Source organism: Oratosquilla oratoria, chromosome 27 (assembly GCF_046742065.1).
Source record: "Oratosquilla oratoria isolate Oo_2021 chromosome 27, ASM4674206v1, whole genome shotgun sequence".
NCBI lineage: Eukaryota > Metazoa > Arthropoda > Malacostraca > Stomatopoda > Squillidae > Oratosquilla > Oratosquilla oratoria.
Genome location: NC_134803.1, coordinates 55,762,120 through 55,774,619, shown reverse-complemented (window position 1 = coordinate 55,774,619; position 12,500 = coordinate 55,762,120). Strand labels below are relative to the sequence as shown.

General features: G+C 43.1%; 1 protein-coding gene across 1 annotated transcript in view; it reads right to left on the bottom strand.

Moving 5' to 3' along the window:
• LOC143040093 (tetratricopeptide repeat protein 28) overlaps positions 1-12,500 on the bottom strand; it is a 374,508-nt gene that overhangs the window by 249,059 nt on the left and 112,949 nt on the right. Inside the window, exon 2 of the mRNA XM_076210776.1 lies at positions 10,140-10,400. Within this exon, the coding sequence (XP_076066891.1) occupies positions 10,140-10,400 (261 nt within the window). The remainder of the gene's footprint in view (positions 1-10,139; positions 10,401-12,500) is intronic.

Genomic DNA, 12,500 nt, shown 5'->3' with positions numbered 1-12,500 from the left:
TGTATTTTCAAGAAACACAGGGAGAGATGGGAAGGGAGAGAGATTGCGTGAAGGAACGAGAGGATAAGAGAAGGCAACGGAAAGGATATTAAAGGATAAGGCTGCTTAGCGAGAAGGGGGGGTGGCAGTGGTTAAGGGTAGTATGTGGTCAAGGAAAGTGGGGGAGGGGAGGGGAAGGTGGGAGGAAGGAAAAGGGAGAGAGAGGAGGCGATGGGGAGAGAGAAGTTTGGGAGATGAAGGAGAGGAGGGTTCGAACTGAAGAAAGGAAAGGTAGCTTGTCCCAAAGGGACCCTGAGGAAGGTGGGGATGGTAGAAAGGGAGGAGAGGGAAAAGGAGGAAGAGGAGGGAGGACTGAGGAAAGGGAAGGAAATGACGGGAGGGGAGAAGGGAAGGTAAAAGAGGGGAGGGAAAGAAAGAAGGGAAGGGAGGCATGGGGGAAGAAGGGGAGGGAAGAAAGAAAAAAAGAGGGATGGGTAAGGAAGAGAGGGAGTGAGGGAGTGAGGGAGTGAGGAAGGAAGGGAGGTAGGAAGGAAAGAAGGAAGGAAGGAAGGAAGGAAAGCAGGAAGGAAGGAAGGAGGGAAGGAAGGAAGTAAGGAAGGAAGGAAGCGAGGGAGGAATGAATGAATGAATGAATGAATGAATATATGAATGAAGGAAGGAAGGTATGGGAAGGGAGGGAGGTGTGGGGGTGAGGGTTTGGGAGTAGGATGCTCATGAATCCCAGCAACGTACGTACGAAGGAGGACGACCGAAGGCTGTTGACAGATACAGAGGAGGAGGAGAAGGGGCGCAAACAGGTGATCAGATAGGACAGAGAGAGGGTAGGCCGGGCTGGGCCGGGGCCAGTCGGCACCTCGGGTTTGTAAATCCGCCACGGTGGGAGGCGACAATGGTAGAAGAGGGCGGGTGGACCCGGGCATGGGTACGGGGTCCAATGTGGGGATGATTTGAGTGGATGTTGGTCTTGCGGGTTGATTAGGGGTGTGGATGGGTGTGGAAGAGGATGTGGATGTGGGTGTGGGTGTAGGTTAGGTGACTGGAATGGAAAAGGGGAATTGAAATGGAATGCTGGAATGGAGGAGGAAAAGGGGGGTGGAAAAAAAAGGGGAGAAGGAGAAGAAGAAGAGGAAGAAGAAGAGGAAGAAGAAGAAGAGGAAGAAGAAAAGGAAGAAGAAAAAGAAGTAGAAGCAGAAGAAGAAGACGAAGTAGAAGAGGCAGTAGAAGAGGAAGAAGATGAAAAAAGAAGAAAAGAAGAAGTAGAAGAAGAAGAAGTAGAAGAAGAAGTAGAAGAAGAAGAAGTAATAGAAGAAGTAGAAGAAGAAGAAGAAGAAGAAAAGAACAAGAGGAAGAAGAAGAAGAAGAGGAATAAGAAGAAGAAGAAGAAGAAGAAGAAGAAGAAGAAGAAGTGGGGGCGGAGGAAACAATGGGGTGGGGGAGAAATGTGAGGGGGAGGGAAGGACGCGGGGGGAAGGAGAGAAGAAGTCTCATACCCCCCCCCCCCCCAGGACCCAAGTGCTGGAAGTAAGCCTTCTGGTCAAAATCTCCCATTCCAGAATTTACCAAGTGACGAACTGGGCAAACAACCAGAATTACAAGTGTAATCTATGGTGCAATAGACCTATTAGGTAGTAAGTAATTACGGTAAACAAAACCTGCGTAATTAATCCAGAAGTATTACTCCCTGACAAGTAGACACCAAGTAGTTAAACCATCAGGTAATACAAGCACAAGTCCCCGTCTACCTGGCGTGATGGAATGAATTGAACACCTTGTGTAGTCTACCAAATCCACACACGTCCATTTCATCCATAAAGGTAGATTATCTACCATGTAGTTACGAAATCAGGAATGTGACTACCTGGAATGCTGTGACGTCATGCCGGTGAGTGTGATTGATGGAGTTTTTTTTTTTTTTTTTTTTGAAGGGGGTGGTATTGTTATCCAGTCTCCTGGACATGTTCATGTTCTATGTTCTTGCTCTTGTTCTTCTTGTTGTATTTCTTATACTTGTGCTTCATGTCGTTATTGTTGTTCTGTTGTTGTTGTCGTCATCTTTGTCGTCATTATCGTCGTTGTTGTAGTTACTATTGATGTTGTTCATCTTGTTGTTATTAATTCGTCCTACATATGTTGTGCGTGCGTGTGTGTGTGTGTGTGTGTGTGTGTGTGTGTGTGTGTGTGTGTGTGTGTGTGTGTGTGTGTGTGTGTGTGTGTGTGCGTGCGCGCGAGAGAGAGAGAGAGAGCGCTAACGTGCGTACGTGCGTATTAAGTTATTGTCATTGTTATTGTTAGTTATTGATATTGTTCTTGTTATTCAATATTTCGGTGATCTCCCCTAAGCCATCCCATCACAAAAACACCCCACTTTCCGTTTCCTTGTCTGTGCCTGTGTCTGTGTCTGTATCTGTGTCTATGTCTGTGTCTGTGTCTGTGTCTGTGTCTGTGTCTGTGGTTATGATCGCCACTTACCACCAGCCAGCTACACCATCTGACTCAATCTCCATCTTAATACAATCAACACTATTCAAACTGCTCACCATTTGCCAGCTGATCGCCATCTATCCTCTCCTAACTCACCACCTAAATGCCATTTGACACCTTCCTCTCGCCATCTTTACAACCATCTGAAGAGCCGATCCTCATTGAGAATCTTGATCGAAGTAGATTTTCTTGAGACACTGCGAGGCTGACCTCTAGAATGATCCGCCATTTTGAAGAATGTCGATCTTAGGTCGCCTTCCGTCTGACGTCACATGATTCTATCTAACCTTGAAGGACCTCCATGACCCTCTGATCTCTACAGACAATTTTCAAATTTCATCCCAATTGTCACCAAACGATTTTCTTCAGCTAAGTGGTAAACATTGGCTGGCAGAGGAGAAAATGGTCTGATATATGCCCGGACATAAAAAAAAAAAAAAAAAAAAAAAAAAAAAAATCCTCCACCCCACTCCCCACCACCCTCCCCTTCCTCCCCATCGCCACCACGTCATCTTCCCCAACACCTCTCCCTCCCTACCAACGCCGCTGCCTCTTCTGCCATCACGATCACATTCCTCGGCTTCCAGAACAATGAGCATTTCTCCATCACTCCTCCTTTTCTTCCTCCTCCTCCTCCTCCTCCTCCTCCTTCTCCTCTTCCCCCTCGTCCTCCTCCTCCTCCTCCTCTTCCCCCTCGTCCTATCCTCTTTCAATCATCCTTACTTTTTCTTTCTATTCTTCATTTCTATCTTCACCTTCCCATTCCTATTTTTTTTTTTACCCTTTTCCTCGCTTTACAACTTCTCTATCGTCTCTTTGCTTCTAAAACTTCCCCACAGTTTTCATTTTTCTACCTACGTTTCATCCTTTACTCTCCCTTCCATCTCGTACCCTACTCACCCCTACTTCCCTTCCCTCTGCCCCTCCTCCTCCTTCTCATCCTCCTCCTCCTCCTCTTCCTCCTCCCGCTCTTCTATCGAGATATTTTGATTATCCCAATGTTGGTCTTATTAGGATGGCATTTGTCCAGGATATTTGTTGCAAATTACATTTTTGGGGGGTATTTGCCCGAGGCAGTTGTATGAATGGGGGTGGGGTGGGCAATTGTTCGTGGGGAGGGGGAGGGAGGTAGTTGTCCAGGGGGGCAGTTGTCCTAGACCCTAAATATTCAACAACAAAAGATGAACACACTTGTAGAGTTTCGTTAACTCATAAACAAGGTTCTTTGTCATAAAAAATATATATATAAGAATGGGTTCATATTATAAATGATATCGGAATTATAAAAGAGTATAATTAGATAAGATTTCATCTACGGGTTTGTTTCAATCAATCTAGGCGTAAAATGAAATTCATACAGAATCGACAAGGTCCCAATGCATAATTGAGGACAGCCGAACCTCACCCACGACGTATCTATGTGCAGTCACTGTTTTAATGAAAGCTATTTTTTGTTTACAAAACTATTAATGCAAAAGAAATTTAAAATATATTTGCATTATTGTATGACACCTTGGGTCAAGCTCATTTTTGAACAGTCTTAGAACCAAATAATTTCGCTTGTGTGTGTGTGTGTGTGTGTGTGTGTGTGTGTGTGTGTGTGTGTGTGTGTGTGTGTGTGTGTGTGTGTGTGTGTGTGTGTGTGTGTGTGTGTGCGCGCGCGCGCGCTTGTGTTCAGTCACAATAGTTCATGCAGGATCACCGGCCTATCCCCTGGAGAACGAGACACACTCTATGCCTTACCGCGATCACTCATTCAACCAACTCAAATAAAGCATATAATGACACCATTACCATGTGAAATGTATGGTCCGCACATTGGACAGCCCGGTGGTCCTGCAGGGGACTCAAAGTCTGAATACTTGAGGTGCACTCAATATGGTATCCAAAGTTTTTTTTTTTTTTTTTTTTTTTTTTAGTATCAGCCCCTCATCCTTGTAAGAGAGGTGGTGATGTCCAATCAAAACCTGCTTTGACTTCTTGCATTCTTATCCCTGCGCCACAATTGGCTGGGTTCAGCCGGGTCGTCTCCACCCCGTGGGCGGAAAGGGACGAAGATGGGTCGCTGATAAGGCCATCTACCACTAAACTACGGCCGAAGCTGCAGTCGACGATTGTCCTTCTCCATCTCCAGTTCCTACTCCTCCTCCTCCTCCTCCTCCTCCAGGTGCTCCTTCTCCTCTTCCTCCTCCTCCTCCAGTTCCTACTCCTCTTCCTCCTCCTCCTCCTCCTCCTCCTCCTCCTCCTCCAGGTCCTCCCTCTCCTCTTCCTCCTCCTCCTTCTTGTCCTCCTCCTCCTCCAGGTCCTCCTTCTCCTCCTCCTCTTCCTTCATGTCCTCCTCCTCCTACAGGTCCTTCTTCTCCAGTTCCTCCTCCTCCTTCTCCAGGTCCTCATTCTCCTACACTTTCAGGTCCTCCTTCCCCTTCTCCTCCTCCTCCTACAAGTCCTCCTTCTCCAGGTCCTCCTCCTCCTCCTCCTCCTCCAGGTCCTCCTTCTCCTCCTCTTTCAGGTCCTCCTTCCCCTTCTCCTCCTCCTCCTACAAGTCCTCCTTCTCCAGGTCCTCCTCCTCCAGGTCTTCCTTCTTCTTCTCCTCCTCCTCCTCCTCCTCCTCCTCCTCCAGGTCTTCCTTCTCCTCTTCCTCCTCCTCTCCCAAGGACATTTACAGCACTTCTCGAACTGAGTCTCCTGTTCTCATCGCAAAAGTATTCCAGAACTTCGGAAGGTTCTTGAAAGCCCTCAGACACCTCAGCGTCTGGAAGCAGTCACCGAAGAGGGAGAATCTGGACGAGGATCTTTCCAGAACTGACGATTCCAAGATGGACACACAAGGTGGTACTCGAGTATGTCCATCTTGGACGATAACTTTCGGGAATCATCCGAAACAAGGTTCCCGCCACGCAATCCGTTCCACAGCCGCATCCGTCTCCATACAGGAACTACAGGACAGGATGACTGGAGGGCTTGAAAGCCACAAAGGTTTCGGACAAGGCAGCGATACTTCCGTCCATGGGGCAATTACGGGCAATTTGCGTCGATTAGCATGGCCCCTGCGATGGGTCTGGTGTTGTGGTCGGGGAGGCAGTTCCATAGGCCTGGTCGGGTCAGGTAACCCCAGATGATGACGCCTGGGGTTGGGTGAGGCTAAACCCAGGCGGGTTATTATGAGGCTACATCGAACAGGGCTAACGGTTCTGTCTCCTGAGTTTGGTCAAGTAGGTCTGATTGGGTCAGTTAGGTTAAAAAGGAGGATTAAGAAGTTTGAGATGGGTTGCTACAGTAGAACGGCAGTACTGTAAATCAACAGGTTGAGAGTTTAGACTGGGTTGGACTGAACTGAGTTACGTGGAGTTCAGTTCGATGGAAGATTTACATCGATGTAGATTAGACATGATATTTTGCATTGAAATTATTCTAATTAGTTTCTATATGATCTCATCATAGTAATTATACTTGGCTATTTTAGTTGACTTAAATTGTGTGATTTTTATTTGATAGAACGCCTCTTACTCACTCTCACTCCCTCTATCTATCTATCTATCTATATATCTCTCTCTTTCAATCCGTGTTTGACCAACATACCGGGTTTATAAAAGGGGCTGTTTTACTCAGCATATTTATTTCTAGGTTATTTTTCTAATGATGTTCTAAGAAACATATCGTAAAAAGGAAAGCTTCCATAGTAACACACATGTGGCGTAAGTCGAGGGATTTTTTTTTTTTTTTTTTTTTTTTTTTGACGAAGAAATAGATATAAGGGTCAGCAATACTGTACATGGAAATAGTCAAAATCTCCCGCATCTATCGCCTCCCAACAAACGGTGACACGAATCAGTCAAAGTCCTTTTTGCCGCCTAAGGAGATTTTGGTTTTCCCCCAGAGACATAAGACCCTTTAGCACGGGATCCTAGCATCAGGTGAATAAATCCACCCGCATTAAGCCAGAACAAAATCGGTGAAGTTTGTCATCGTGGCAAAAAGGGGGCTTCCTTATATCACAAAGACTAAATTGTCGGCACACAAAAGGACAAATATAGTATTGTTCAAGACAGGTGTAATGTAACATCTGTCACACCGGAAACAGATGTCATGCCAGATGTGACCCTAATAAGAAAGCTCCAGTGTACATTGGTCAAAACAGAATTAGGTTTAACGAATAATTTCCAAATTGGTATTGGTCTATAAAGTTTGCCTTACCTAACCTAATGTAAACCTGGTCTTAAACTCGTCCTAAACCTAGTCCCTCTGTCTCCCTACACCTTGCCCCTGTTTCCCTAACCCTTCTCCCAATTTCCCTAACCCTTGTCCCAATTTCCCTAAATCTTGTCTCTGTTTCCCTAAACCTTGTCCCAATTTCCCTAACCCTTGTCCCAATTTCCCTAAATCTTGTCTCTATTTCCCTAAATGTTGTCTCTGTTTCCCTAAACCTTGTCCCAGTTTCCCTAAATATTGTCCCAGTTTCCCTAAATATTCTCTCTGCTCCTCTAAACCTTCTTTCTACCTCTCTTAACCTTGTTCGTAATTCTCCCTAAACTCCCTCTCTGTCTCTAACTCTTTTCCTAGTCTCTCTAAACCATGTTCCTATCTCCCTAAACTTTGTCCTTAACTCTAAGCCTTGTCCCTGATTCTCTAAACCTTGTCCCTAACTCTTCTTGTCTTGTTTCTCTCTAAGCTTTGTTTTTATCTTTCTATCCCAGAGAAGCTCTCGACAACTGGGGAATTCTCCCCAAAGTGGGGAATTTCATAGTTCCAGTGAGAAGGAAAATTAGGACTGAATGTGTAGTAATATAATTCATATGAATGGCTGATCCACTGATTCTAGAATATACGTAATCTGCATTACATAACACTTTTTGAACGTAACAACTCTAAATCCAACAGCAACAAATACTTTGCTATCTGAGCTACAAAACTGATTCTAGAATATACATTATCTGCATTACATAACACTTTTTGAACGTAACAACTCTAAATCCAACAGCAACAAATACTTTGCTATCTGAGCTACAAAACTGATTCTAGAATATACATAATCTGCATTACATAACACTTTTTAAGCGTAACAATTTTAAATCTAGAATATATATAATCTGCATTACATAACACTTTTTAAGCGTAACAATTTTAAATCTACAATAGCAACAAATGTTTTGCTATTTGAGCTATAAAACTGATTCTAGAATATATATAATCTCCATTACATAACACTTTTTGAACGTTATGTTACAATAGTAACAAATATTTTGAGCTACAAAAATTCGTACAAAGAAGCAACACTGACGGCGTGTGACAAAGACACAGAAGATAAAGAAAGAAATTCTTCGTTCGACAGTCATCGAGGGCAATCTCACTTGGTCCAACCAGCGTGTCCGTAGGATTCACATCAACGCTTTGAACACATCGCAAACTTGCTACCCTACGTGATGATCCGTGGAGAGGTTAACTGGATAACTTTGAAGAAGAAAAATCTTTGCCCAAGTAAAAAAAAAAAAGAGAGAGAGAGAGAGAGAGAGAGAGAGAGAGAGAGAGAGAGAGAGAGAGAGAGAGAGAGAGAGAGAGAGAGAGAGAGAGAGAGAGAGAGAGAGAGAGAGAGAATGTTAGGACCAACTACTCTATCCAAATCATGTCATATACCTACAGCCCAGTTCGTCATCTATGAAACAGATCTCAGAACCTCCCTCAACCTCTCCTCTAAGCTAGGTCCCACCTGACAACCAAACTTACTTTTCCTTGGTTTGATCGATCTAAACAAAACAAAGTACCTGACCATCCCTCGTGACCTCACTCCCCGAATCCCGAACCAGGTCAACGAACGATGACCTAACGGGAAGAATCTGGACCATTTGACATCAGTGATACAAACAAATATTCTGAATCTATTAGCGAGTCTGTTAAACTCCGTCTGTACCAACTGGCGTTTATTTTTTTTCTGTGCTCTGTCGCAAGGTGATCTCGTCCATCTCCCCCAACGGCTCCTCAGAAGCCTATCTTATTTACAACAGTATTGCCAAACATTTTTCCAATTGAGTTTCCTTAGTACTCCATGTGAGCAGAAGGATTGAGTAAACAAACTGTAAATTAGTTTTTACTTTAAAGAACTTTATACTGCGGTTACCGAAACTGTGTAAAACCACAATTATTTACTTGTATCTGCAGAGTACTTTTACATACATACATACATATACCAAAGGCTTTCTTCCACCTTACACGGGGGGTAGCCAAAAAACAAAGGCATAGAAACCACTCCCACCCATTCCATCCCCTACATACTCCACTCCCCTCTACCCTCTTTCTACAAAGTACTTATGATCCTATGGAACGTATTTTTGCCCCCCAATAGTGCCTTGCCATGCATAGCATATTGCCATTTCTCAAGAAGCGATTCTCGAACATTTTCGAATTCTTTCATCTCTCTGAGGGGGCATAAAAAAAAAATCAGAAATCTTGGATAGCTTCGTGCAAGAATGACCTAAGTTCAAAATCTCAGATCGTGTAAGCCTCCAAACATAATCTTACGCATTCTTGAATCTGTCTTCTCTCCCTGACGCCGACCTCTCCCACAAGCAAAAGGAACCCGGGCCTTTTATCACTTACATACACAAAAACCTTCGGTATGTTCCCACCCGACAGACATATCCCGGTATAACATCTTTTCAACCCATTGCGCTATCAAGAGGTATCCCTCTTGATAGCGCAATGGGTCAAGTCAGATGTTGATCTGTTCAATGGGAACCATTCAGTATATGTATACATCCCGATACGTGTGTCATTTTGACAAAAGGAAATAAGCTCCACCGCAAGAACTCGAACCTTTCCCTAAGCGAAGCAGTCGCTAAGGTAAAGGTTCGAGTCTCTTGCGGCGGGGGCTTATTTCCATATCCAGGTATGTCTTCCTAAAGGCGGGTTACGTGAAAGAAAGGAAGAACCCGCTACCTAATAGGTCCCATTAGATCGTGTCCAATAAGGTGTCCTACCGGTAAGAAAAGAATTTCCACAACAAAACATGACAGGTCGCATCTAACATCGAAATCCCAAGTCACCAGCTCAAACTAGATCATTAATCTAACCAAGTTTACTCCAATCAAACCTAAACTAACCTAACCTAGCTTAACCAAATAATGCTGTAAAATCTTAGTTTACTGATGAATAGGCCTAAATCCGAAACCTAGAATTTTACTAGAGAGCAAACAAGAAACCCCATATGATACCTTAATTAGAATTGGAATTATGTCATATCCATCCCAAAGTCGTATAAAAACCCCATTTACTTATCCCCCCCCCCTTTTTTTTTTTAGCGTGGGAGGTCTTGCCAAAGACGAGTACCATCTTGCATGTGTGTGAATCACGTGCATGGTTGGTGATGGTTAGTGACGGTTAAGTAGGCTTATTAACCCCGAATCTTATCATGTCCCAAAAATGCCATAACCCTCCCCCCCAAAAAAAAATACTGATAACATAATAAAAAATATCCACGACCCATTAATAACAAAACATAAAAACAGGTACACAAACAAAAAAAAAAAAAAAAAAACACAAAAAAAAAAAAAAAAAAAAAAAAAAAAAAAAAAAAAAAAAAAAAAAAAAAAAAAAAAAAAAAAAAAAAAAAAAAAAAAAAAAAAAAAAAAAAAAAAAAAGGGAAAGAAAATGCCTTCCGAACTGACCTTGGGCCATTTAGGGTTGAGTTCTCTCGCCTTGATGGCGTCCTGCAGAGCTCGAGCGAAGTGGGCGAGTTTGATGTGAGCGGCCGACCGGTTCGAGTACAGGATGTGGTTATGGGGATCGAGGGCGATGGCTTCTGTGTAGAGTGCCACGGCCGTTTCGAAGTCGCCCGACTGGCACGCGGCATTGCTCTGTCTGACCTTTTCGAGGAAGAGGGCCTTGGACCCCCCGATCACGCCCTCTACCTCTCCGTCAACCTCCAACTGTGATGGGAAAAAGAGAAAAGAAAAAAAAAATTAGATTCCAAAAAGAGGAGGATTTGTGCTCTCCGTCAACATTCAACTGTGACGAAAAGAAAGAAAGAAAAAAACTAAAAAAGGGGGCTTGGTGCTCTCCTTCAACATCCTGCCGTGATGAAAAATGAATAAATAAAAAATAAAATATGAAAATAAAATAAGAAATAAATTCCGAAAAGAGGAGGACTGGTACTCTCCGCCTCCAACTATGACGGAAAAAAAAATAAATGAATAAAAAATTAATTCCGAAAAGAGGAGGACTGGTACTCTCCGTCAACCTCCAACTATGACGGAAAGAAAGGAATAAATAAATAAATAAATAAATAAATAAATAAATTCCGAAAAGAGGAGGCCCGGTAGTCTCCGTCAGCCTCCAACTGTGACGGAAAAATGAATGAATAAATAAATAAATAAATAAATAAATAGATAAATAAACAAAAAATTAAATTCCGAAAAGAGGACAGGTGGTCAAAGAAGAAAAAAATGTCTTGTGTTTAACATCTTTGGTAATGATGTCCCATCCCTTTGGAAAATCTTAAATTCTTTTATTCTGGTTAATGGAAGACGAGTTGAGGCGTGTCTTCATCGATCAAGAACCCATGGTGTCTCGAGTCTGCCCATCAAACGAATAAAATCGGCTGGTAAAAGCTATAATAGAATATATAAAGGCCATCGCAACACATAAGACTTCAAGTTATGAAATATATACCCGGTATATATATATATATATATATATACATATATATATATATATAATATATATATACGCAAAGTAGACCACTTGGAAAAACGAAGCTAACGAAGCAGAGCGCTTTCGTATATTACACTACAAGAATTCATGAATTTTAGTAAGTGTGGACGAAAAATGAAAAGAAATAAAAATAGGAAATTGTAAGCATCACAATAGGACAAGCATATATAGTAAACTTAGAAAAATATATATACAGTATGAAAAGAGGAGTTGATATGGGGGATGGGGGTGAGGGTGGGGGTGGGAAAGAGGCAACAAACACGATCAGAGCTCGAAAGTTTAAGTGTAATGAGAAAAGACTAAAAGCAAATTGCAGCCTAAAAGAACATAAATGAAAAATGAAATATTTAATTACAAAGTAAACAAATAAATAAACAAAATAAAGATAAATAATTTTACAAATGAATGGACAAAAATAACCAATAAATAAAGAACAAAATAAGTCTACAGAATACGTGAATAAACAAATTTAATAAATAAACAAGTAAACACATGAACAAATAAAAAAAACATATGGAAGAATAACAGATAAAGAAAACGGTGGAAAAGGAAAACGTGCATTGGGAATGTTCAAGGTACAGATATGTTGCTGGGGCAGCTGGCGCTCACCAGATCTGGTGTAGCTCCCGTAAGACCAGGACCAGGACAAGGACCAGGACAAGGACCAGGACAAGGACAAGGACAAGGAAAATCCGTCGAATATCCTGAGGTCGAAGATGCGAGACCCATGAACTAAGTTCTTGTGACGCGAGACCTATGGTACTTGTGTGTGCGCGCGCGTGTGTGTGTGTGTGTGTGTGTGTGTGTGTGTGTGTGTGTGTGTGTGTGTGTGTGTGTGTGTATTCACCTCGGATCTGCTGCAGTCTCTGTCGAGACAGCCAGACACCACCCTACGGCAGTGAGCTCAGAGCTCCTTATTAGCCGATCTCTGGGTAGGTCTGAGACCACTCACACACCACACACCAGGACAGCAAGGTCACAACTCCTTGACTAACGTCCCGTACCTACTCGCTGCTAGGTGAACAGGGGCTACACGTGAAAGGAGACAAACCCAACTTATCTCCGCCCGACCGGGGAATCGAACCTCGGTTCTCTGGCTTGTGAGGCCAGTGTCAATCCGCCACCGAGCCGTGTAATAAAGTTTCCGCTGTGTGTGTGTGTGTGTGTGTGTGTGTGTGTGTGTGTGTGTGTGTGTGTGTGTGTGTGTGTGTGTGTGTGTATTTACCTAGTTGTATTTACCTACTTGTATCTTACGGGAAGGGGAGCTATGCTCGTAGGGTCCCGTCTTTGTATCTCGCAGTGTCTAGTTTGTTCTT